The 25,175-nt window shown below is 39.9% G+C and overlaps 1 protein-coding gene across 1 annotated transcript; it reads left to right on the top strand.

Moving 5' to 3' along the window:
* Positions 1-6,240: 6,240 nt before the first annotated feature.
* LOC122680238 (C-type lectin domain family 2 member D11-like) lies at positions 6,241-24,092 on the top strand. Its single transcript, XM_043881391.1, has 7 exons — positions 6,241-6,419; positions 14,514-14,568; positions 17,711-17,839; positions 19,092-19,267; positions 19,868-19,974; positions 21,444-21,621; positions 23,635-24,092. The coding sequence occupies exons 2-6, from the start codon at positions 14,550-14,552 to the stop codon at positions 21,586-21,588; spliced, it is 576 nt and encodes a 191-aa protein (XP_043737326.1). The 5' UTR covers positions 6,241-6,419; positions 14,514-14,549; the 3' UTR covers positions 21,589-21,621; positions 23,635-24,092.
* The last annotated feature ends 1,083 nt before the right edge of the window (positions 24,093-25,175 follow it).

Raw genomic sequence — 25,175 nt, forward strand, 5'->3', positions numbered from 1 at the left:
GGAAAGATTGTTTGTTGTCTTTGTAACTATCTTTTTTCAACACCTTTTTCTGGGCCAGACCAGAGTGAAGGAAATGAAGTACTCTGATTCTCCTCCAAAAAAAAAAAAAAAAAAAAAAAAAACAAACCAAGAATCAAGATAAACCATATTTAATGCAAGGTTGCAAAAAGTAAACACTAACACACACAAAAAACTGTAGGACACTTTTCAAAAAATCTCAAATCTTCCTGAAATATTTGTGTTCCTGTTAAGAGCTGCAAAATGTGGGGGAAAGAGCTGTAAATGTGGAAAAGGTCACTGAGTAATACAACAGAGAAAGCAAAGAGCCAAGGATCCAGACTATTCTTACTTACAGGACAGAAGACCCTTACGCAATCACTATTGTATACTTATAAATGGACTTCCCAGGTGGTTCAGTAGTAAAGAATCTGCCGGCCAAAGAAGGAGATGCAGGAGACATGGGTTCCATCCCTGGGTCAAGAAGAGCCCCTGGAGAAGGGAATGGCTACTTATTCCATTATTCCTGCCTGGACCACCCCATGGACCAGAGGAATCTGGTGGGCTACAGTCCATTGGATCACAAAACATCAGACACAACTGAGTGACTAGCATATCTCAACATAATAAAGACCATTTATGAAAAGTCCATGGCACAATCAATGGTGAAAAAAAATAAAAGCTTTTTTTCTGAGGGCAAGAACAAGCAAGGATGTCTGTTTTCACCACTCATATTAAACATAGGTATGGAAGTTCTAGCCAAACCAATTAGACATGGAAAAGAAGTGAAGTCATCCAAGTTGAAAAAAGAGAAGCAAAATTACATCTGTTCAGAGAAGACATAACCTTATGTGTAGAAAACCATCAAGACTCCAGACTCACACACTCACAAATTGTTAGACTAATAAATGAATTTGTCTAAGTTTCAGAATAAAAAGCCAATACACAGAAATCAGTTGCTAAACACCAATTAATGATTTGGAAAGAAAATGAAATTCATTGGCAACAGTATCAAAAAGAATAAAATACTTTGGAAAAAAACTAATTAAAACTTGTACTGAAAACTGTAGAATGTTGCTGAAAGAAATTAAAGAAGACATAACTAAACGAAGAGACATCCCATGTTTGTGACTTGGAAGATTAATATTGTTAGCATATGTATACGAGAACTACCATATGACCCAGCAATTCCATTCCTGGGTGTATGTCATAAAAAAAAATGAAAACACTAATTTGAAAAGATACATGCCCCTCAATGTTTGTAGCAGCATTACTTATACAATTGCCAAGATATGGAATAAACCTATGTCTAGGGCTTCCCAGGTGGTGCCAATTGTAAAGAATCTGCCTGCCAATTCAGGAGACATAAGAGATGTGGGTTGGATCCTTGGTTTGGGAAGATGCCCTGGAGAAGGGCATGGCAACCCGCTCCATTCTTCTTGCTTGGAGAATCCCCATGGACAGCTGAGATGGGCAGGCTACAGTCAATGGGGTCACAAAGAGCAGGACACGACTGAGCACCCACGCATGCACGCATATAAAGAAATGGAGTATTGATTGCTACAGTGAAACTTGCGTCGCTGCTCCTAAACCCCAAGTGTTTTTTGCTTTATGGGTTTTTGTTGTTGTTGTTGTTGTTGTCTGGTTGGTTGGTTGGTTTTTGTTTTGGGGTTGCTTTTTGTTGTTTAAAAACTCTGAGTTCATTTAATAACAGTTCCTACCAGGGGGCGCTGCTGGCCTTTCTCTTTCATATCCTTAAACCTTCTGTATATTGAAACCAGAAAGCTCATGTTATTGGTAAATGCTTCAATCCACATTATTTCATTTGATACATTAATATCTGCCTTATCCAGGCATTGGGTTTTTTTTTTTTTTTTGAATTTATGGATGAGTAAGGAGCAAGACTGACCATCTGTTTCCTATCTTCAAAACCCAGGCTCCTTTTGCAACCTACCGCACCACATTTTGCTCCTGTAATACCTATAAAACCAAGTTATACAGAGGGGAAAAAAGATAAAATAAATTTTTATCAAGACTGGCCATTGTACTGCAAACAGTAGCTCTGCTCCTGGGTAGGTAGTCTGTCTAAATTAGAGTGGATGAAACCAATCTTTACTGTGTTGCTTATTGTGCCAGGGTACCTCTGAACAAGATTGATATATATGTATACGGTGACCTGGACAGCCTTGATATTTCCCTAACTTTGTGTACACTTTGTGCTTAGTCGTTCAGTCATGTCTGACTCTTTTGTGACGCTTTGGACCGCAGACTGCCAGGCTCTTCTGTCCATGAGGATTCTCCAGGCAAGAACACTGGAGAGGGTTGCCATGCCCTCCTTCAGGGATCTCCCCAACCCAGGGATCTAACCCAGGTCTCCTGCATTGAACAAGGATTCTTTACTGTCTGAGTCACCAAGGAAGCCCATGGATAATGGAGTGGGTAGCCTGTCACTTCTCCAGGGAATCTTCCTGATCCAGAAATTGAACTGGGGTCTCACGCATTGCAGGCAAAGTCTTCACCAGCTGAGCTACTAGGGAAGCCCCTTGTTTAAGCTCTAGACAGGTGTTTGTCTAAGTCAAGAGATACCTTCTCCAGGAGACCTTCCCCACCCAGGGATTGAACCTACAATTCCTGCAGTGGCAGGTGGATTCTTCACCAAAGCACCACTTGGGAAGCCAAACTCTACAGATGGATATTACCATCAGATTAAATATATTATTTGCAGTTGAAGATGGAGAAGCTCTATGGTGGTGGTAGTTTAGTTGCTAAGTGGGTCTCAGTTGCGGCATGCAGGGTCTATTTTTGTGGCATGGCTACTCTCTTAGTTGCAGCCTGAGGGTTTAGTTTCCCCACAGCATGTGGGATCTTAGTTCCCTGACCAGGGACTGAACCTGCTTTCTCTGCATTGGTAGCTGAATTCTTAACCACTAAACTACCAGGGAAGTCCCAATTATATTTACCCTTCAGCAAAGGTAGATAGATGGTTAAAAATTTTGTTTCAAAGGTTACTGTGGTCATAGCAAAGCAAAAGTAGAGACTTCAGCCTCTCTTTTTCTCTTGATGGTTTAGTGTTTAATTTGTTCAGCATTCTCTCCAGTGGTTTCTAGGTGCCTTTTTCAGACTTACACTTTAAGTTTAAAGGATTCTGACAGCAAATAATCTTGACCCTTAACTCATGTCACACAGAACACACTAGAACTCCGAATATGTCACGTCTTTGACTTCCAGTTCTAGTTTAAGGATGAAAGCAGGTTCCTAGGCCACTGAGCTAAAAACAGTGATAATGCTGACTGCTCTTTTAATTAAGAGACTCCATTTTAGGTTTATAAAAAAAAAAAGTTTTAGTTTATGAAAAAAGCAGAAATGCAGAGAGTCCCCACAGGCATTTCTTCCTCATACACAGCTTCCCTTGTTTTAAACACATTATATTATTTGTTTTATTGGCTACAGCTTATGAGCAAATTTTTCTACAATATTATGAACTGAAGTCCATAGACCACATTAGGGTTTACTCTTTATGTTCCATATGCTATGGCAAGCCTGGGCTTTCCTGTTGGCTCAGATAGTAAAGAATCCACCTGCAAGGCAGGAGGCTGGGGTTCAATTCTGGGTCAGGAAGATCCTCTAGAGAAGGGAATGGCTATTCTCTCCAGTATTCTTGCCAGGAGAATTCCTTGGACAGAGAAGCCTGGTGGCCTACTGTCCACGGGGTCGCAAAATATCGGACTCGACTGAGCAACTAACACTTTCACTTTCATAATGACATGAATTTGAAAGGGATAGAGTAAAGGGACAAAGTAGGTAATTAAATGGTTAATCCCACTGGGGATTGTAAGTAAAAAAGTATGAGAATGGGCAACCCCTGTAAGTTAATGATTGTTTAAGAAAGCAGGTTTGCTTAACTACAAAACCAAGCAGGATTGTTTAACAACAAAACCTTGCAAAACAGAAGCATGAAATATCTCTCAAAACAATGAAACAATGATGGCAAGAGGCCCACATTCTACCTAGTGAGCTCAATAAGTTAATGACCCCTAGGACAAGCTCTCTGCGCATATAAAATAACAATAAAATAGAAAGGTGACATTGAAAGTGAAAGACCCTCGGTACTGAAACTTGAAACAATTTTTCCATAGTGCCATGACTGTCCTGGCTTAATCACACAGAGACAAGAAAACTCTCCAGCCTGATGTGAAGGCAGAGCTGATGATGGAAGCTTGACATCTACTCAAGAATGAGGAAAAAAGTGGTATTTTCCCCCTCCCTATTTTTCCAGTTTCCTTTAATATAAAACTATATCCCATTAAGTTCTCAGGCACAGCACCTTCTCATCCACCCACTTGTTAGCGTCACAAATCTCCTATTCTAATAAATCAATTCTTTTTTTTTTTCCATTTATTTTTATTAGCTGGAGGCTAATTACTTTACAATATTGTAGTGGTTTTTGTCATACATTGACATGAATCAGCCATGGATTTACATGTATTCTAATGAATCAATTCTTATCTATCACTTTGCCTCTCACTGAATTCTTTCTGTGCTGAGACATAAAGAACCAGAGCTCTTGAGAATGTCCCAAAACACCACCTAGTGGTTTTAAATCCATCATTACACAACTACAGAGTATAGTTTCATTGCCTTAAAAATCCCCTGGCCTCCTCCTATTCATTCCTCCCAATCTCTCCACCTTGGCCCTTCAGACATCTCTCTTCAACATCTCCATAGTTCTGCCTTTATCCGAATGTCAAATTGTTGAAATTTTACAGTATGTAGCTTTTTCATATTGCCTTCTTTCAATTAATAACCTGCATAAAATATTCTTTTTATGTTTTTTCTTCACTTGAGAACTTTTCTTAAAGTTCCTGAACATTATGCCATTGTTGGGAGAGTCTACAGTACGTTTAGCCATTTATATATTAACAGGCATCTTGGTTGCTTCCAAGTTTTGGCAATCATAAATACAGCTGCTATAAATACAGCTGCTATAAACACACCTGTGTAAGTGTGCATAAACATCAGTTTTCAACTCATTTCTGTAAATGCCAAAAAGTGAGACTGTTGGATCATCTGGCAAGTATATTAATTTCATAAGAAACTGACAAACTGTCTTCTAAAGAGTCATCTGCTTTTTATTGTCACCACTTGGTGAAACTTCTAAATCATTTCAAGGATCAAAATAATTCACCAGGAAAAAAAAAAGTTGTTCATCAAAGACGGATTTCTGCCATTACTGTCTTGTTTTAAGAATGTTTGTAAACTCTGTTCCAACTGGACCAATCTCACTGTAGCAGATCCTCAGGGGTGAAATCTTATCTCCTCACGAAAGTCCAAAAAAGGGTAATGTAGACAGGTGATGATATATTTGCTGTTGCTGTTTAGTCACTAACTCTTATCCAACTCTTTTGCAACCCCATGGGCTGTAGCCCACCAGGCTCCTCTGTCCATGAGATTTCCCCAGCAAGAATACTGGGCTGGGCTGCCATTTTCTTCACCAAGGCATCTTCCTGGACTGGGGATTGAACCTGCCTCTCCTGGATTGTCAGGTAGGTTATTCATCACAGAGCCACCAGGGAAGCCTGATGATGTATTTAAGATCTTTCAAACATAAAAATGGAGTAACTCTGGTTCACACATACAAAATGGAGCCAGATGGCCTTAGGTGGAGGTAGTTTCAGATGTCTTCTTGCATCTGAGAACTTGCATATGCATCACTGAGTACTTAAACTTTCTGAATTATATCAATCTCAAGACCATCACCAGACATTTTCAAAATAGTATCTGCAGGCAGTGCCAGGTGCAAACATAGTTTCAAAGTGCCTCCCTCCTACACCTGCAACAGTGTAACCATTTTGAACCCCAAACAACTCCTGTTTAAACAAGCATTCTTATTTCTTCCCAACTCTAATCCTAATTTCTGACAATTTATATAACCTTGTAGTTTTTGGCCTTTATAACCTTTCCTCATTTTGTAGCCTCAGAACATAACAGCCTGATGTTTTGATCTGTGTGATTTCCTGAGAACAGTGGTGCTAACAAGCCACAAACCAGGCCTTTTAGAGTAGGTTTGTGTATGTGGGTGGGCGTTTCTATTCTCAGAGGTCTTGGTTACCACAGGGTGAACCTCAAAGAGACAGCACCTTATCCCCATCTCTGCTAGGCCAGGGAGACTCTCAGGCTATGGAGATTTATACAGACTTTCTCCTATTCTGCTAGGAAGGGACCCAGCGTGGCAGACAGCCTGAGCAGAGGGCTGTCCTTTTAGATCCACTGTTAGTCCACCAGGTCCCCATCAGGCGTTTGGCAGGTTGGAAAGGACCCAAAGGCCCTTCAACGGCAGGCATCCTGTTTACAAGCGTTCTGACTTTCTTTTCTGCCTCAACATTCTGAGAAACGAAACACAGGAAGTGGGGCGAAACAATAGGGTGAGTGCGGAAGGTGGAGGGTGGTGGGGAGGGAGGGTTATCTAGTACCATCTGTGCTCTGTGGGCCTAATTTTCCAAACCCTGCATCCGGGGTCTCGCTTAGACCATAGCAGACGGTTGAGACCTGGATATGGGAGACAGCCGCGGATGGAGAGGGATGTGGTCGCCCCACAGGGAAGCTGGAGGCGCCGGGAGAGGGCGGCAGTCGCAGCCCTTAGACACCGCATCCCCCTGTTTGGCCACCTCTGCTCCAGAGCAAAGTCATAGTGAAAGAGGAACCGCTACCGAGAGGAGAAGAGAAAGAAGAAGCTGCCTTCTTGGTTTCAAGCAGGTTGCAAACTCTCCAGGGCTGTTGCAGTAAGGGGTGAACATCTGGCCTGGTTGGGTGATTTGAAAAAAAATTGACTTGATTTCTCCCCAGATGGCTGTGCGCCTAAGCCGCCCTCTTCATAGGAGTTTGCAAAATTTTAGTGGGTGACTGGGCGATTCCTTAGGGTAAGCTCTGTGGTCTAGGGATTAAGGGCTTTGAAAGGCTGAAAGAAGGCGGCAGGCGTTCTTAGTGACCCTATTCAGGGTCTTTCCCCTTTTTATGTCTCCCTCTGCCTCGCTCCCAGGACTATATCTTAATTGAAAAGTTGAGATGCCTTTGGAACTGGCCTGAATTCCCCTCCTTTCCAGAAACACAAAGGTCCCAGTGTTCTTGGGGAGACTTGCTTTCAGCTTTGTCTGAAGAGCCTTAAGCTCCCTCTGGCAGATTAAGGGTGTTAAAAAAAAGAAAAAAGTTCCCTTCCTGGTGTCATGCAGGTTAAATGTGTCACCGTTTTCATAATATATTGCTTCTATTAACTGAAATTTCAGAAACAAAGACCTGGTTGAGAAGAAGACGCAGTTTTGGCTGGATTGTTAGAGCCCCAGCTTGGAGACACAGATGCAGGAAGCTCTGAGTTGTGACTGACACACTAAAGGAAAAGGAGGAAGTTTATTTATTTATTCTTTTAAATGCGAGAAGCCATGGGTTCGTTACAAATCTTGTTTCTCAAGCATTAAAACTTCAGTTGATGAGAAGTGAAGTGTGTTAAGCAAGGACTAGTTGCACAAACACCAGAAAGGGAGGGAGGGAGATCTGGAGGGAGACAACAAGATTTCTCGGGGTAACTTGAGGCCACAGGAATTGGCAGGTGTTGCTCTGTCCTTTTGTGTGGTACAATACAAATTTACAAAGAAGTTCTAGTTCTTGAATTCTGAAATCGGACCCTCGCCTTCCAGCTCCATTTTCGTATGCTGAGCACTCCATTATAATGATCACTTTATTATAATTTCACTTTGTCGTTGCTCTTAGCTCTGTCAGGTTTTCGGTGGTACTATAAACTGTAATTTTTTTAAATGTCCCTCTCTTGACTAGACACCAGAGAAGACACTAACCTTGCCTCAGCCATTCTGGGAAATCCATCCAGACCTCTCCCACACAAGACCCAGATGCCTGCTTCGTCCTCTTCATCAGAATTTGCAGAGCTTTTGTTTCCCAGCACCTACCATAGTAGTGAACAATCTGCAGATATTTGGTGACTGGATAATAAGTGATTAGTAATGCAAAAAACATGGAAAAAATGAGGGTGCCACTCTGACTAGATACGTTACACAGATGCTACAATATATAACCTAAATTTCGTTGATAGCACAGTGTACATTTACTTATCACTCATGTAGCTGTGAAATATAGGCGTTTCTAGTTAGAACACAGTTTTCTTCCATGTGGAAATTCAGGGACATAGGTTTCTTTTATCTTGAGACTGTGCTACCTCTAAGATCTCCTTGTTTTGTTTTTTTTTTTTTTTTTTCCATGAACAGAGAAAGACAAAGGTTTTTGTGAAGACATGTCTGAGCTTGAGTGGCCTCAACCTGCAGGGACTTGAAACAGGACTTTGGTTTCTGGCCAGAGATTGAAGTCAGGCCGAGTGCTGAATCTTGGCCATTAGGATTCATTTCCAGAAAATGAATTTCCACAGAGAAACCAAAACTAGTGAAACAAGTGAAACATTTATTAGGAGGGAAGAGAGTACATGTGAATAGGCACACACTGGCAAGCACAGAGCGTCGGGTCCTTGTGGTACTTTGAATCACTTTTATGAGATTTTCTTCTGGGTTGCCTTTGGCCAAACATCTTGCTTTGGTCGATTCTGAGTCCATGTTTGGTATATATCAGTGTCCGCCCATGTGTGTACCCACATTAGCCAAGTTGGGTTCTAGTGAAGAGGCCTGTGGGCAGGTTGACATTACTCCCATTTTGATCTACAAAGAGACTTGCTATGGGTGTATTCTTGGAAAGGTCCTCTGGACCTTGAGAGTGAGAAAAGTACTATCTCATATCTGGGCAGGGCTTAGCTCCTCCTTCTCTTTGTCTTGGGGTATCTGTCCACAGGGGACAAAGTCCAGCTGTAGAGCCCTGAGTCCATTTAGCTCCTGCCTCATGTTCATTTCCAACAGCACAAGAGATGACTCTAAACATGGCCACCTAATGTGAAGAGTTGAGTCTTTGGAAAAGACCTTGATGCTGGGAAAGATTGAAGGCAGGAGGAGAAGGGGATGACAGAGGATGAGATGGTTGGATGGCGTCACTGACTCAATAGACATGAGTTTGAGCAAGCTCCAGGAGATGGTGAAGGACAGGGAAGCCTGGTGTGTTGCAGTCCATGAGGTCGCAAAGAGTTGGCATGACTGAGTGACTGAACAACAACATGTATATTTTTGGAAGGTCTGCACCCAGTGACATAGTGACACAATGTTGTTCAGTGGCTAAGTCATGTCCAACTCTTTGTAACCTCGAGGACTATAGCACACCAGGCTCCTCTGTCCTCCATTATCTTCCAGAGTTTGCTCAGATTCATGTTCATTGAGTCAGTGATACTATCTGACCATCTTATCCTCTGGCACCCCTTTCTCCTTTTGCCTTCTGAAAAGACCCATCATCAGGGTCCTTTCCAATGAGTTTACGTTTTTCACATCAGGTGGCCACAGTATTGTAGCTTCAGCAACAGTCCTTCCAATGAATGTTCAGGACTGATTTCCTTTAGTATTGACTGGTTTGATCTCCTTGCCCTCCAAGGTATTCTCAAGAGTCTTATTGAACACCGCAGTTCAAAAGCATCAATTCTTTGGCACTTAGCTTTCTTTATAGTCCAACTCTCACATCCATATAAGACTTCTGGAAAAACCACAGCTTTGACCAAATGGACCTTTGTTGGCAAAGTAATGTCTCTGCTTTTTAATATGCTGTCTAGGTTGGTCATAGCTTTTCTTCCAAGGAGCAAGTGTCTTTGAATTTCATGGCTGCAGTCACTATCTGCAATGATTTTGGAGCCCAAGAAAATAAAGTCTGCCACTGTTTCCATTGTTTCCCCATCTATTTGCCATGAAGTAATGTGACTGGACACCATAATCTTAGTTTTTTGAATGTTGAGTTTTAAGCCAGCCTTTTCACTCTTACTTTCATTAGCATGCTCTTTTGCAATGAGAGGTGGAGTCTGAACTGGGAGGGTGGAAGGCTGGTTTAACTCAAATGTTAACAGAATTTCCTTTCAATTCACATTTCCTGCTGTGAAACTGCCGAGAAAAACCAAAATGACAGAGGCATCTTTAAAAATCTTAGAGACAGGCCCTACCTGTGGAGAGGACAGGAAGGCGCTGAGATCTGGTAAGGTAAAATTGATACACTTTGACAAAACAGGAGTTGGGGAAGGGAGTTCTTATACTACTGAGCACTGACAGCAGAGGAGAAATTGTGCTTCAGAAGTATCAGTACTTCACAGTTAACCTCCATAGAAGGAGAGATGTTTTGAGGTTCTAGAGGTGGGTGAGAGGGAAAGTGTGTAATTGTTATATTAGTTATTCTGCTTCTGGATATGTTACTTAAATGTTACTGCACAGTGAATTATGTTATAGGAGGTTAAGAGAAAAATGGTCTTTGGGTTTTGTTTTTAATTAGTCTTTGTATTTTCTCCAGGTTGCTGGCTACTTGCATTCTGGCAACTCACATTGTATTGTTAAATAATAGATGATCATATTCCAGAGGTGATGGCAAACAGACACCAACAATTTTGTAATACATATACTAATAAAAGTTACCCATACCTCCTATATAGCACAGGGAACTCTGCTCAATATTATGTAACAACCTAAGTGGGAAAAGAATTTGAAAAAGAATAAACACATGTATATATTAAAAAAAATTAACCATGACACCTATGCTGTAGTCTGTTTGAAACTAATAATAATATATTTGGAATCTGTTATTTTTTAGACACAGAGCTACAAAGACAAATTGTATTTAGACTCTGCCTTTAGGGCTTCATCATCTCAGAGACAGACAAATGAGTTACTACAATTTGATGTGATTTGTACTACGAGGTATTTAATGAAACCTAGGGAATTGGTGATGGCTTTACTTGTGAAGTGACTTTTGATCTGGGCTTTGAATGAGTTGTCACATTTTCTGGAAGAAATATGAGTAAAAGTCACAATTTTGTGTTCAAAAAAAATCTAAACAAGTATAAAAGTATATTTTCTTACCCTTGGGCACAAAACTGTCCTGAAAATTTTTCTTTTGGAATTAAGGGTAAATGTGATTTTCAGTGATATCACTAAGTGTTTCAGATGAAATCTGTTGAGGCTCATTTATGTGTTCAAAGGACTTTCCCTTTGTCTCTCCCTCTGGCTTTCTCCAGCATTCCCAAGTTGTTCAGTGGGTAAAGAATCTGCCTGCAATTCAGGAGATGCAGGTTTGATCACTGGGTGGGAAGATCCCCTGGAGGAGGGCATGGCATCCCACCCCAGTATTCTTGCCTGGAGAATCCCATGGACAGTGGAGACTGGTGGTCTATAGACCATGGGGTCACAAAGAGTCTGGCACAACTGAAGTGACTGAGTAAGCATGCACTGTCTCTCTCTTGCTTTATGCCTCTCTCTGTCTCGTGGTCTCTGGTGTACTTCTGTGTTCTCTTTTTTCATTCTCTGGACTTTTGATTATAGCACATCTTCAGCTAAGCTTTATATCATCCTATTTAGAATACATTACCAAAGTAGTTTACATAATGTGTCTTACCAGAAATTTTCAGCAGTGATCATAAAAACGACATGAGCATCTCTTAAACATAACCTTTTTAGTTAAATTAAGGGATTTCCTGGTGGCTCAGATAGTATAGAGTCTGCCTGCAATGTGGGAAACCTAAATTTGATCCCTGGGTTGGGAAGATTCCCTGGAGAAGGAAATGGCAACCCACTCCAGTATTCTTGCCTGGAAAATTCCCTGGAGGAGGACACCAGGCTCTTCTGTTCATGGGATTCTAAAGGCAAGAATACTAAAGTGGGTTGCCATGTCCTCCTCCAGGGGTCTTCTGGACTCAGGGATCAAACCCATGTATCTAATGTCTCCTGCATTGGCAGGCAGGTTCTTTACTACTAGTGCAACTTAGGAGCTGAGAATTAATTTCTTATTGTTCTTTAAAGAGACTTTGTTAGATAAAATCATGAATAATTATTGATTTTTAAAAAGTTACCTGCAAAAACTGGGACTGCTGGTGTATAGATCCTTTGTAATTTATTTATTTCTATTTTTAAAAATTTCAATCTTTGGTAGCTTAAAAGCAGATGTAGAGTTTGAAAGTAGGAATTGGACCTAAACCTATCCACCAGTAAATTCTTTAGCATTTTTAATTTATAGTAAATTTGATGATAAAGAGAAAGAACATAGCTTATGCATGTTTGTTCTTCAGTCCAGTAGAAAGAATACTTTTTATAGCTTTTACTGAACTTCTATTTTCTGCTAAAAATATGCATTTCCTTCTTTCTTCTTCCATTTTCCCCTCTCCCTGAACTTTACCTTTTATCTGGGACAATGGGATATTTAAGTTCCTGAAACACAGGATTCATGCTTAATGAAAACAAAAGTTCTTGCCAAATGTTAATGGCAAGCCACGTAGGTGAAACTATTTGAGCAGTGCAAAGGTGAAATCTATTTTTTTGAAAATTTAAACTGTCCCTGTAAGTAAACTAAGTTTTCTAGGACATGAAACTAAAAGTTAAAACCAGTAGACCAGTAATATGGTTCATTTCTCTGTTCTTCTGTAAGATAATTCCTATTATCACTTTTCAAGCTAGAGATTTGAAGGTTTTTGTGTTGAGTATAATATAAGAGGCATATGAATTTAGAGGGAGACAGAAAGAGAATGCACCTTAGGAGAGTGTCAGGGAGGAAGGAAATTTCCTCTGCTCTTCTTAATTAAATTAACATGAGACAGGTAGCAAGGGAAAATAAAAAAGTTGAATAACATGTTTACGTGGGACAGACCCAGGCAAACTGAGTAACTGGCCAAAATGGCTAGAAACTTCACCTTAAATGCCAATTCCAGCTAAACACGAAAGATGTTAGGGGTAGTAGTTTGGGACTTCAAAGGGACGGGAGGTAACTGAGATCGAAATGGAAAACCAAATGTTTGGTGAGTAAAGGTTTGCAGTGCTGTGCAGAGATAATGATCTTTAGGGACACAGTGAACTCTGATCTCCAGGCCCTGCTCAATGTCCCTCACAAACTCCGCCCCTATTCTTTGCAGATATTTCTGGTGGCAGCTGTATTCTGGGGACAGATGCTATCTAAATTCTTTTAGGCAGTTAGGGGGAGGACCAAAGTTTCTTCTTGAGTTTTTTATGGGCTTTGATGGTTTTCAGCTCAAAATAATCTACATCCCAAGGAGACATTCCTGAGGTGGCAAATTTTATTCCCCTACCAAAAGAAGTAGAAGAGAAGTAAATATGCAAGAAAGAAAAGTGGAACATGAAGCAAGGGAGGATGTTGGGAGCAAGAAGTAAGGAAATAAAGGAGAAGAAAAAGAGGGGACTTTTAGAAGATCCAAAGGGGGCAAATAGGAGATTCAGTGGAGAGATATAAGGGGAGATTTTCATCTCACTTTTCTAACAATGAAAAAAATTATGGAAGTCATAACATATTGAGTTTTTAAGAGGGTTGTGCTTTAAGGTACAGCCAGAAAGCTTGAAGGTTGAGATGTTTATATGGAGTCCAAATCCAAATGTCATTGTATAGCATTTAAATAAGCCAATCCTGTATTCTTTCCCCTGTCTAGCATTTAAACTGAGCCCCACCCCCCCACCCCCCCGCCATCATTGTGAAAGATGCATGTGATGTGAGAGAAATGTAGTGGTTAAAGAAAGTCAGCAGAAATTTTTAAAAAATATAACTGGCATTCAGTAAAATCCATTCTTTCTTTTTCAAAAATATTCATTTTATTTGGTATTTCAAAAAATCATATTTTTCTGTAGCTAATTTATGAATGTTGATCTCTAGTTGACATTCAGAAGATAAGATTCCACCCAGCAATCCCACTACTGGGCATATACCCTGAGAAAATCACAAAAAGACACATGCACCCCAATGCTCACTCCAGCATTATTTAGATTAGCCAGGATATGGAAGCAACCTAGATGTTCATTGACAGATGAATGGATAAAGAAGTTGCAGTACATATATACAGTGAAATATTACTCAGTCATGAAAAGGAATGAATCTGAGTCAGTAGAAGTGAAGTGGATGAACCTCTAGAGCCTGTTACACAGAGTGAACTAAGTCAGAAAGAGAAAGATTAATATCATATATTAATGCATATGTATGAAATCTAGAAAGATAGTACTGATGAGCCTATGTGCAGGGCAGCAAAGGAGACACTGACATAAAGAACAGACTTTTGGACACAGTAGGAGAAGGAGAGGGTGTGATGATTTGATAGAATAGCATTGAAAAATATACATTAGCATATGTAAAATAGATAGCCAGTGGGAGTTTGACATATGATACAGGAAACCAAGAGCTGGTGCTCAGTGGTAACCTTGAGGGATGGAGTGGGGAGGGAGGGGGGAGCTTAGGAGGGAAGGGGCATGTTTGCCTATGGCCAATTCATGTTGATGTATGGCAGAGGCCATAACAGTATTGTAAAGTAATTATGCTCCAATTGATTTAAGTAAATAAAAAAGCAAGCATCATATATTAATGCATATATACGGAATCTAGAAAAATGAATGTATTTGCAGGGCAGGAATGGAGACGCAGACATAGAGAATGGACTTATGGACATAGCAGGGGAAGGTGAGTAGGACAAACTGAGAGAGTAGCATGGACATATATACACTACCATCTGCAAAATGGATAGCTAGTGGGAAGCTCGGGGAGCTTACTTCAGTCAGGGCTCTGTGATGATCTAGAGGGGTGGGATGGGAGGGTGGGAGGAGGCTCAAGAGGGAGGGGATATATGTATACTTATAGCTGATTCATGCTGTTGTGTAGCAGAAACCAGCACGACACTATAAAACAACTATCCTTCAATTAAAAATAAACTTAAAAAAATAAAAGTCATTCTTTTGGTGTACACTTCTAGTTTTGACAAATACATATAGTTGTTTAGCCACATCACAATAATTATAAAGAACAGTTCCGCCCACACCCACACCTTTGTAAACATTGCTTTCCTCTCTGTCCATCCTTTGATAAAAACTGATCTGTTATCTTTTCTTATACTCTTGCTTTAGAAGAATGTCGATGGAGTCTGACTTTTTTCACTAAGCATTGTGCATTTGAAATTCATCCATATTGTACTGTGTTATCGATAGCATAGTGTTAAGAAGGAGAGATATTATTTACAAGGACTCCTGCAATAGGAAAAGTGCTCTGAAAAAGGTTCTTATTTTATAATTAGATCAAGAAGTGGGTTGGACCCTTGTTGGGGAAGAGAGCATGAAGTGTAAAGAGTAGGTAATATCCTGAAGTTAGTAGCTGCCACTTGTGTGCCGGGGACACGAACTCATGATCACACATGAGCTATGATGCATCTCACTTCTCTTTTTAGAGCTTGTTTACATTTTCAGGCAAACCAGACTTTGGGGGTTTTGGGGGGAGAGCGAGCCTCACTAAAATTTAACAAGCCATAGAAAAATAAGAAATGAGCAATTGTGAACATGAAGTCAAGTTTTTCTTTTCTCCTAGTACCAAGCGGTATTTGTTTATCTTTCTATCAGCTGAAGGATATTTGAATTGTTGCCAATTTTGGTGATGATGAATAAAAAGGTAAAGTGAAAGTCACTCAGTCGTGTCAGACTCTTTGTGACCCCATGGTCTATACAGTCCATGGAATTCTGCAGGCCAGAATACTGGAGTGGGTAGCCTTTCCCTTCTCCAGGGGATCTTCCCAACCCAGGTATCGAACCCAGGTCTTCCGCATTTACAGGCGGATTCTTTACCAGCTGAGTCACGAGGGAAGCCCAATAATGAATAAAGTTAACATAAATATTCAAGTCTAGATTTTTGTGTAAATGGAAGTTTTCATTCCTCTTGTATAGACCCCAAGGGATTCTTGCATAGCTAGGGCATATGGTAAGGATATGTTCACCACACCTAACTGCCAAGCTGTTTTGCAAAGTGGCTATACAGTTATATTTCCAACAGTTCATGAGAATTCCATTTGTATCTTTTTTTCCCTATCACTTAGTTTTGCTATTTTATTTGCCACTCTGATGCACATATTGTGGCAGCTCACTGTATTTTATTATTTTCCCCTAATGACTGGTTATGTTGGTTTCTTGATTCGTGGCAGCCAGCAGGGAAGTCACAGGAGCTGCCTAGGGCTGCTAGAGCCAGCAGTCCCCGGAGTGAAAGGAGGCCTTAGTTCCCAGGAGCCTGGGGGAACCTGGTGTCACAGGAGTCTCTTGGCTCACTGGAGCTGGCAGGCACCTGGGAGAGGGGGCCTTGGTTGCTGAGTTTGCGGGGAGTCATACAGGGCTGCAGGAGTCAGACTGATGGGAAAGGCAGATCTGGGATGTGTAGTGAAGGCAGGTGCTCTTTTACTCCCCCTTTCCCATGGGGAATGGGTCTCTGTGCTGGACTGCCCAGTCCTGAGGGCAGGGTTTGGGGACCCCAGGACTTCATCAGGAGCCAAGTGTCACAGGAGCCCCACCTGGAGCTGCTGGAATTGGCAGGTGCAGTGGGGAGACAGGAGCTTGGACTCCTAGGAGCCCACAGGAAGCCCAGGCTGGAAGCTGTCTGAGGCTGCATTGTCTGCTGGGATTGCTGGAGTGCAAGGAGCTGGGATGAGGCAGGGGTGGGTGTGCCTGGAATCCTTGGCTCTGGGGAAGGTATTTTAATGTGCAGATCATTTTCAAATTGATATTTCTACTGGGAGGAGAGTGGATATGACTTCTAGAAGCACTTTCACGTCTTTCTAATCTTTTGGCCTTTTTCACTTTTGCTTTATTTACTTTTCTTGCCTTATTGGCACTCATAGAACCTCTAGTAAAATGGTCAATTGGATTGGTGAGAGCAGACATCCTTGCCTTGTTCCTGATCTTTGGGGGAAGGCCTTCACTTTTTCACCATTAGGTATCATATTAGCGGCACTATTTCTATGAAAAGTGAAAGTTCAGTTCATAGTTTGTTGGGCTTTGTTATTTTGGATGACTGTTACGTTTTTCCACATTTTATGTCATACTTATTGACATGGTCATATCCATTTCTTTCTTTCTTTTTTTTTTCATTTATTTTTATTAGTTGGAGGCTAATTACTTTACAATACTGTAGTGGTTTTTGTCATACATTGACATGAATCAGCCATGGAGTTACATGTATTCCCCATCCCGATCCCCGCTCCCACCTCCCTCTCCACCCGATTCCTCTGGGTCTTCCCAGTGCACCAGGCCGGAGCACTTGTCTCATGCATCCAGCCTGGGCTGGTGACCTGGTTCACCCTAGATAATATACATGTTTCGATGCTGTTCTCTCGAAACATCCCACCCTCGCCTTCTCCCACAGAGTCCAAAATTCTGTTCTGTACATTTCTTTTCTCTTATTCTGTTAATATGATGAATTATAGTGATTAATTTTCTAATGGTCCTCTCAGAACTTCTAACCAAATTTGTTATTTATGGAGGTAAATCTGCATTGTTTGTATGTTTTGATTTCATTCTGATTTCTGCTCTTTTCATTTCTTACTGTCTTATTAGCTCTTCTTCCAATAACTGGAAGACTCTCCAGGGAAAAAAGCTTCAGTTTCTCTTACCTCTAATTGCTTTTGGGCTGTGGCCATCTCTCCTGGACATGAGGGAGATGTTCTCTTTTGTGAGGGAGTTTGGCAATATGGGAGGTGAGGTACAGCTGAATTTACATGTTGATTTTGTGATAAATTTGAGTTTTTCTTCCTAATACCTCCATGAGATTGAGATTATGACATTTGTAATTACAGGTAAAGATCTCCAAAAGAAATGCCTAGCAATTACAGCTCCTGTTACACCTGCCAAGCTTTACTGCTGCATCGTGATTATCTTTGTGCTTATAGCTCTAAGTGCGGTGTTACTTTTCACTTGTGTGGCAGGTGAGTTACCTGTTCTTCAAGCCATACCATGCTCTTTGCACACTCACGTTGTAAATAAATATTTATTGAGCTCCATTATGTGCCAGGGTGTGTGAAATGCTTGAGGTGTATCAGTGAACAAAACACTCCTATTCTATTAATAGCAGGAAGATGCAGATGTTATAGTATAGGGTAACAGGTTGAGATAAATGTAAGTGTCCAGGGCAAGCCTCCTTGAGAAAACCACTGTTCAGCAAACTATTGAAGGAGATGAAGGAGCCACTGGGCATGTGGGGAACGCATTCCAGATGGCAGGAACAAGTAGAATGAAAGGAGGAAGCTCCGGGTAGGTTTGAGGAACAGCACGGAGGCTTCTACAGTTGAAGCAAGGTGAGAATGAGGAAGAGTAACGGGCTGGGGGTCAGGGAGGTCACAGCCTAATGAGTCAGGTAAAGACTTTGGCTTTTAATCTGAGTTCATTGGGGGATAGCAAGAAGAGGGAAATTGTAGGAGAGGAATGCCATGATCTGAATTTCATTGTAGAATAATATTTTGACTGCTACACTGAGAATCATGTAATGTGTATATTTATTAACATAATAGTTTTCATGGAACATTCTATTCTGAGGCAAATCCTCAATATAATAAAATCACTTGGGAAAAGCAACTACCACTAGTTTGTACTCAGCAAGTGATCACAGATCTCAATATTCCATTTTCCCAGAAACCAAAAACGAAAAATGACCTCAAAAGACTTGTTGTTTTGGCAAGCAGTTAAGTGATTTCCAAGTATTGAGTAACAGTTGGTGTTTTATAAATGACTAAGGCTGATAACATTCTAAGAGGCATTAGAACTGCACTTGAGAATATGTTCCTGGAAGTAAAATAAGATGAGAGAAAATTATGTAGTGGATGGTGCCAAAATACATTTAAAGGAAAACTATTCATTTGGAAAAACAGACAAATTTGGGCTTGGGAAACATTTCTAAGAATCTGTCTACCTGTAGAAAGTAGCCCCGGTTCACATTTTGAGAAAAGCAAAAGATTATTAGCCAAGGCCATAAAAGTACAAGAGTGTAGTTGCTCTTTGGCCATGCTTTTTTTCAAACCCCTCATTTTGGAATTGAGTTATACTGTACTTCCATATACATGTACACACATGTGTATATACATATGTAAAAAAAGACTGACCTCAGGATGGTAAGTGGAAAAATAGATAAAAGGGGTAAGAAAATTTATTTGATATGCTTCACTGTTTCTGTCCAACTTTTAGTGAGAAGCAGAAAGCCAGACTCACATGTTCTATATGTCACTTGCCCAAAAGGATGGATTGGATTTGGGTATAAGTGTTTTTATTTTTCGGAAGACTCAAAGAATTGGACATTCAGTCAGACATTCTGTACTTCACTGGGGGCTGTTCTTGTTCAGTTTGAAACGGAGGAGGAGCTGGTAAGGAATATTTTTGGATCATGTTCTTTGTTAAATACTTAGCCCCTGATAAGGATGTAGGCTGCACAGGGTGACAGCTGAAAAAAGAGGAAGAATCCCATTCCAGGCAGACTTGGGGGCTTGGAGTGCATATTAGTGCCTGATATTTCTTGGGTATGTCCTCTGCCTGGAACCGTGTGAGACAATTTAGACATATTCTCTGATGTAATCCTCATGGTTAACCTTCAAATTAGATATATTGTTCCTGTTGTAAAAACAAAGTTTGGTAATCATGTAATTTATCATCCAAATTGGGACATTTTGGGGAGTGAAAGTGACAATATTATGTTGGTATGTTGGAAGTGACAATATTATGTTGGAACCACAGGCATAACCTGGGACTTTCCCAGTCAAATTGGGATGTGTGATCAATTTAATGTAATTTAGGATCAGAGACGTTTGAGTGACTTAAGCTGAGAACTGGGGACTAGACTTCTCCCTTCAGTGTCTAAGCTTCTCCGTTATATCAGGATGTCATCCAAAGAGAGAAGGCTGGGGGGAAGAGGACTCAAGGGTAAAATGAAGGAGACATGTGTTTTTGCTTTCTGTGTTTTATAATAGAACTTTCTGAAAAGATACAAAGACTCTTCTGACCATTGGATTGGCCTTAGCAGAGAATCATCACATCATCCTTGGAAGTGGACAGACAACTCTACATATAATGCCTCGTAAGTTTTTAGGCTGCCTTCTATTGTATGAATATGTAGTTATGGGTGTGAGTTGTATTTATGGGAATGTAAATGTAATATCATGGAAGGTTTCCTGCACTATGATGTAATAAATAGAAATCCTTTGTATGCTCTTCTGTTTATTAGCAGTGCCTTTGGGAAAACTTTACGTATCATGTTTTTAGTTGAAATCTTTCGCATGATGATGACATCAGACATAGTTCTGCTTTCACTCACTGACTTAAACTGTGCTGAAATCCCTATTTAGAATGTAGAGAGAACAGCTGAGGTACTCTGGGGTCCTATAGTCTTGGAAAGCCACTGAAGAATGGGTATCCATAGACCCTCAGTCCACTCTGCCAGCTGCTGTGTTTATTCCTAAAAGGAAGGTTGTCAGGGACCCAGAGGGAATCCCTCCTGTGATAATTTATCTCTGGAAGAAACTTAGTAACACATCTTGGGTTGTGAACACTTCAGTGGGGAGGTCTTAACTGTAACCATTACACTGGAGCAGACAGAATAAAAAGGGGCAATCATTTCCCTCAATCAAAGCCAAGTCCATTTAAGAATTTACTAGTAAGTACATACTTTTATTTTCACACATGTATGAAACAGGTCAGGAGAACACTGCAAATTATCTTCATTGAAGGCCAATGAAAATAATCAATAAACGATCAAAAATAAAAGAATAGAAAAGAGTTTTATTTCAGCCAAGCTGAGGACTATCCCGGAAGGAAGCCTACCTCCCAGATCACTCTGAGAAACTGCTTCAGAGAAACAGGGTTTCTAGCCCAGTTTTATATTTTGTCAGGAGAGAGAACATTAAACAAGTCAGGGTCACATTCCTTCAAGATTTCGAATGAAAGAAAGAACAGACCAGCACATACAGAGCAGGTCAGTACAGCCTTGGCACCTGAGAAGGGAGTCTTATCATTGAAGGAGGACCAGCACTAGTGTCCCCAGAAGACAGACATTTAACCTTTATTTTTAACATGGACATTTTTTTATTTCTGGTCAATGTGCCCTTTTCTTTAGTCATTAAAGCAAAAGTACAATATATGTTTGATAGGCCACAAACAGAGTTTTACAGATGGCCTAAAATTAAAGTTAACTCATGTATAAGCCAGAATGACTTCCCTACATTTCAATATATGAAAATTTCTTTTATCTCCACCTATGGCAACAGTTCATTTGGCCACAACAGCAAGCACTAAATAACTAGTCAGCAGTATAACTGGATTTGGGATGGGCAGTGATAATCTTCTGATATTCAGGTAGGAAGTTTGAGAATATAAAAGGAACTAAATATAGAAATGATGTATATGTACTAAGAAGCCATATGAAGACAGATTTTTACTTTTTTCTGGTTCACATTAAAAATACCTGGAGTCGGGGTGTGGAAGAATATGAGGAGGAAGGAATGCAGATGTCTAACCTATGCTTTTTAATATTTTTGTGTTTGGTTTCAGATTTGTCATCACAGGAACTGGGGAATGTGCCTACCTGAATAATGTTAGAATTAGTAGTTCCAGGGTATACGCAAATAGAAAATGGATTTGCAGCAAGACAAATAGTAATGTCTCCATACCCTTAAGTACTTCAAGGCCTTTTTAGGGAATTTCACACACCATTTCCAAGAGATGCATTATAAGTTGCTATATACAGTTGCTGCTGTATTGCCTGATCTGCCAAAAATTTATCATCAAAATTCACTTATAGTATTTGTTAACAGTGAAGAAGTAAGCTATTCTTGAATGATATAGGGATTTGGAAGAACATAATTCTAAGTGTTAAATAATGTATGTGCTAAGTCGCTTCAGTCGTATCTGACTCTTTGTGACCCTATGGACAGTACCAGGCTCTTCTGTCCATGAGATTCTCCAGGCAAGAATGCTAGAGTAGGTTTCCATGTCCTGCTCCAGGGGTTAAATAATATGAGTTGATAGTTATATTTGAACCTGATAACTGTGAATGGATAGAGAAGCCTGACGTGCTGCCGTCCATGGTGTCACAAAGTTTTGGACATGACTTAGCGACCAAACAACAAAATATGAATGAATTCCTCTTTTGTTAGACAGATAGCACTGTTCTTTGCACACATGGGACCATAAAAATAACTACGATAGCCGAAACCATGCAAAATGATAATGAGAAATTTATAACTGGCTAACACATTCAAAATCCTCTTAGTATCAGTTATAAATATATAGGGAAATTTTCGAAAGCACTAAGACTTAGGACTCCCTGGTGGTCCAGTGGCTAAGACTCCATGCTTCCAATGCAAGGGGTCTGGGTTTGATCCCTGGTCAAGGAACTAGATCCCACATGCCACAACTAGAAGGTCCCATGTGCGGCAACTAAAGATTCCCGCATGCTGCACAACAAAGTAAATCAGCTATACAGCACGTGGAATCTTTAGTTGCGGCATGTGGGATTACGCTCCAATGGAAAGGAAAAACAAAATGAAACACTTTTTACCACAAAGAGCAGAGAAAAGAAAGAAAGAAAGAAAAAAGAAATCACAGAAGTTGGCAAAAAAAAGAAAACAAAGATTCCACATGCTGCAAGGAAAATTGAAGATCCCATGTGCCATGACTAACATGTGGTGCGGACAAATAAATTTTTAAAAAATTACCAAGACTAACATTACTTTTAGATTTTATATTTTAAAACAGTAGAATTAGAAACACTGGATAAGTGCTTTTTACACTTATTCTTAGTGTTCATGTTTTTAATTACAGTGTGCTAAATAAATATATATATATACATACCAACTTTTTATTTAACGTTATTAGATTTAAAATATCCTGTTTTTATCCCACTTACATCACAAATAGTTCACTTACATCACAAATAGTTAAATACTTCTACTAATGAAGGCTGTGATACCCAAATCTCAGAACTGTTTACATATTATTGAGTTTTAAGAAACAAAATGTTTTAAATTTTTACAGCATTAGCTACACTGTGCTCAGGAGTGCCACAAAGGATGAAATAGCAATTTATAATGCATTCTTGCTCTGTTATTGGGTTGGCCAAAAAGCGTGTTCCGGTTTTTCCGTAACATGTTAAACATGGAAAAACCTGAATGAACGTTTTGGCCAATCCAATACTTCCATTTCTCCCATCTCACTTGTATATTTCTTGATGTCTTCTTTTGTAAAAAATTTTTTTTTTCATTTATTTTTATTAGTTGGAGGCTAATTACTTTACAATATTGTAGTGGTTTTTGCCACACATTGACATGAATCAGCCATGGATTTACATGTGTTCCCCATCCCGATCCCCCCTCCCGCCTACTTCAGGTATACAGCAGAGTGAATTAGCTATGCAGGCACATGTGTGCATTCTTTTATAGACTATTTTCCCTATACGAATTCGCACAATTTAGGGTGACATTCCCTGTGCGATATAGTACGTTCTTAACAGATATAGTACGTTCTATGTTTTGTAGAGTTGTGTGTATACCTCAATCTCAATCTCCAAATTTATCCCGCTCCGCTCCTTTACCACCAGGTAACCATAAGTTTGATTTTTACATCTTTGACTCTATTTCTGTTTTGTATATCAGTTCATTTGTACCGTTTTTTAGATTCCATGTATAGGTGATATCATATGATGTTTGTCTTATCAGTTTCCTCTTTTTGTGCAATCACCCAGCCATGTCTGACCTTTTGTGACCCCATGGGCTGCAGAACTGGAGAAGAAAATGGCAACACACTCCATTATTCTTGCCTGGAGAATCCCATGGACAGAGGAGTCTGATGGGATCACAAAGAGTCCGACACGACTGTAATGACTTGGCTTGGCATGGTAGGGACTGCAGAACACGAGGCTTTGTGATTCTTGTAATACTTTTTGTAAATCTTATAATACTCTTGTGAAATTTTGATAAAGTCAGTTTTGTATCTATTTTTATATATTGTATAATTATATTTTTATACATACTTGAGATTATGTATTTATTTTTTCTTGTCTTACAATCATTTTGCCTCAGGTTTTCTAAGATTCCTAGACTATCTAGCTCACTTCTATATTCTCAGAGACTAGTACAATGTCTCAAATACTGAATATGGTCTAAACATACCTGTGAATATATAATGCCTTCAAGACCTTGAGATTCTGCTCTGTTTTCTTGGTTTCTGCTATTTTTTTTTTTTTTTAATATAAAGAAAGCTAAATTTCCACAGAAATCTGGAAGATAAAATAAATCAATTAATAGATTTTGTATGGATAAACTTGATGTGATTAGCTTACAAATGATGTTTGAGTCAAATTGTGACCCTGACTGGCTTAGTATTCTTTTACAAACTAATTTTCAAGCCATGCATTCCATCTTTTAGCTATGAACTTTGTAAATTAAATAGCCACTCAAAGCAGAGTTTCTTCACATGAAAAATAAATACAATTACTAGTTTCACTGGATAGGCTGTTCTCTAGTTGCAGTATGGGGGCTACTCTCTAGTTGTGGTGTGGGGGCTTCTCACTGCAGTGGCTTCTCTTGTTGCAGAAAGTGGGCTCTAGGGCACCATGGCTCAATAATTATGATGCACAGGATTTGTTGCCCCAAGGCACATGGAATCCTCCCAGACTAGGGATCAATCCTGTGTCCCCTGTCTTGGCAGGTAGATTGTTAACCACAGGGCCACAAGGGAAGTCCAATAACTAGTTTTTTTTTTTTCCATCATTGCTCTATGGAAATAAAATTAAAAATAACAGCAATTATTCTGGAATGTCTATGTGATGACAAATCCATTGTCACTTTCCTACTGGAACTAGCAGAAAGTCAAGGAATGGAATGAATCAGTTTCTAACACATCAGTGGAAATCACTACTGATTGGATTAATCATTCAGACATCATGTAGGAACAAACTTGCAGAATTACATAAAAACACATCTACATGCTTTGAGACTTATGCATTCTTCCTCTTTAAATTCATTCTGACTCATTCTTTATCTTATAACCAGAGGGATTATTCTAACCCAAAGTGTGATCTGGTCACCGTTTGATGTGAGAGTTGGACTGTGATGAAAGCTGAGTGCCGAAAAAATGGATGCTTTTGATATCTCAAAGCTGACTGCAGAAGAATTAATGCTTTTGAAGTGTGGTGTTGGAAGAGACTCTTGAGAGTCCCTTGGACTGCAAGGAGATCCAACCAGTCCATCCTAAAGGAGATCAATCCTGGATGTTCATTGGAGG

This window comes from Cervus elaphus, chromosome 22, assembly GCF_910594005.1.
Source record: "Cervus elaphus chromosome 22, mCerEla1.1, whole genome shotgun sequence".
NCBI lineage: Eukaryota > Metazoa > Chordata > Mammalia > Artiodactyla > Cervidae > Cervus > Cervus elaphus.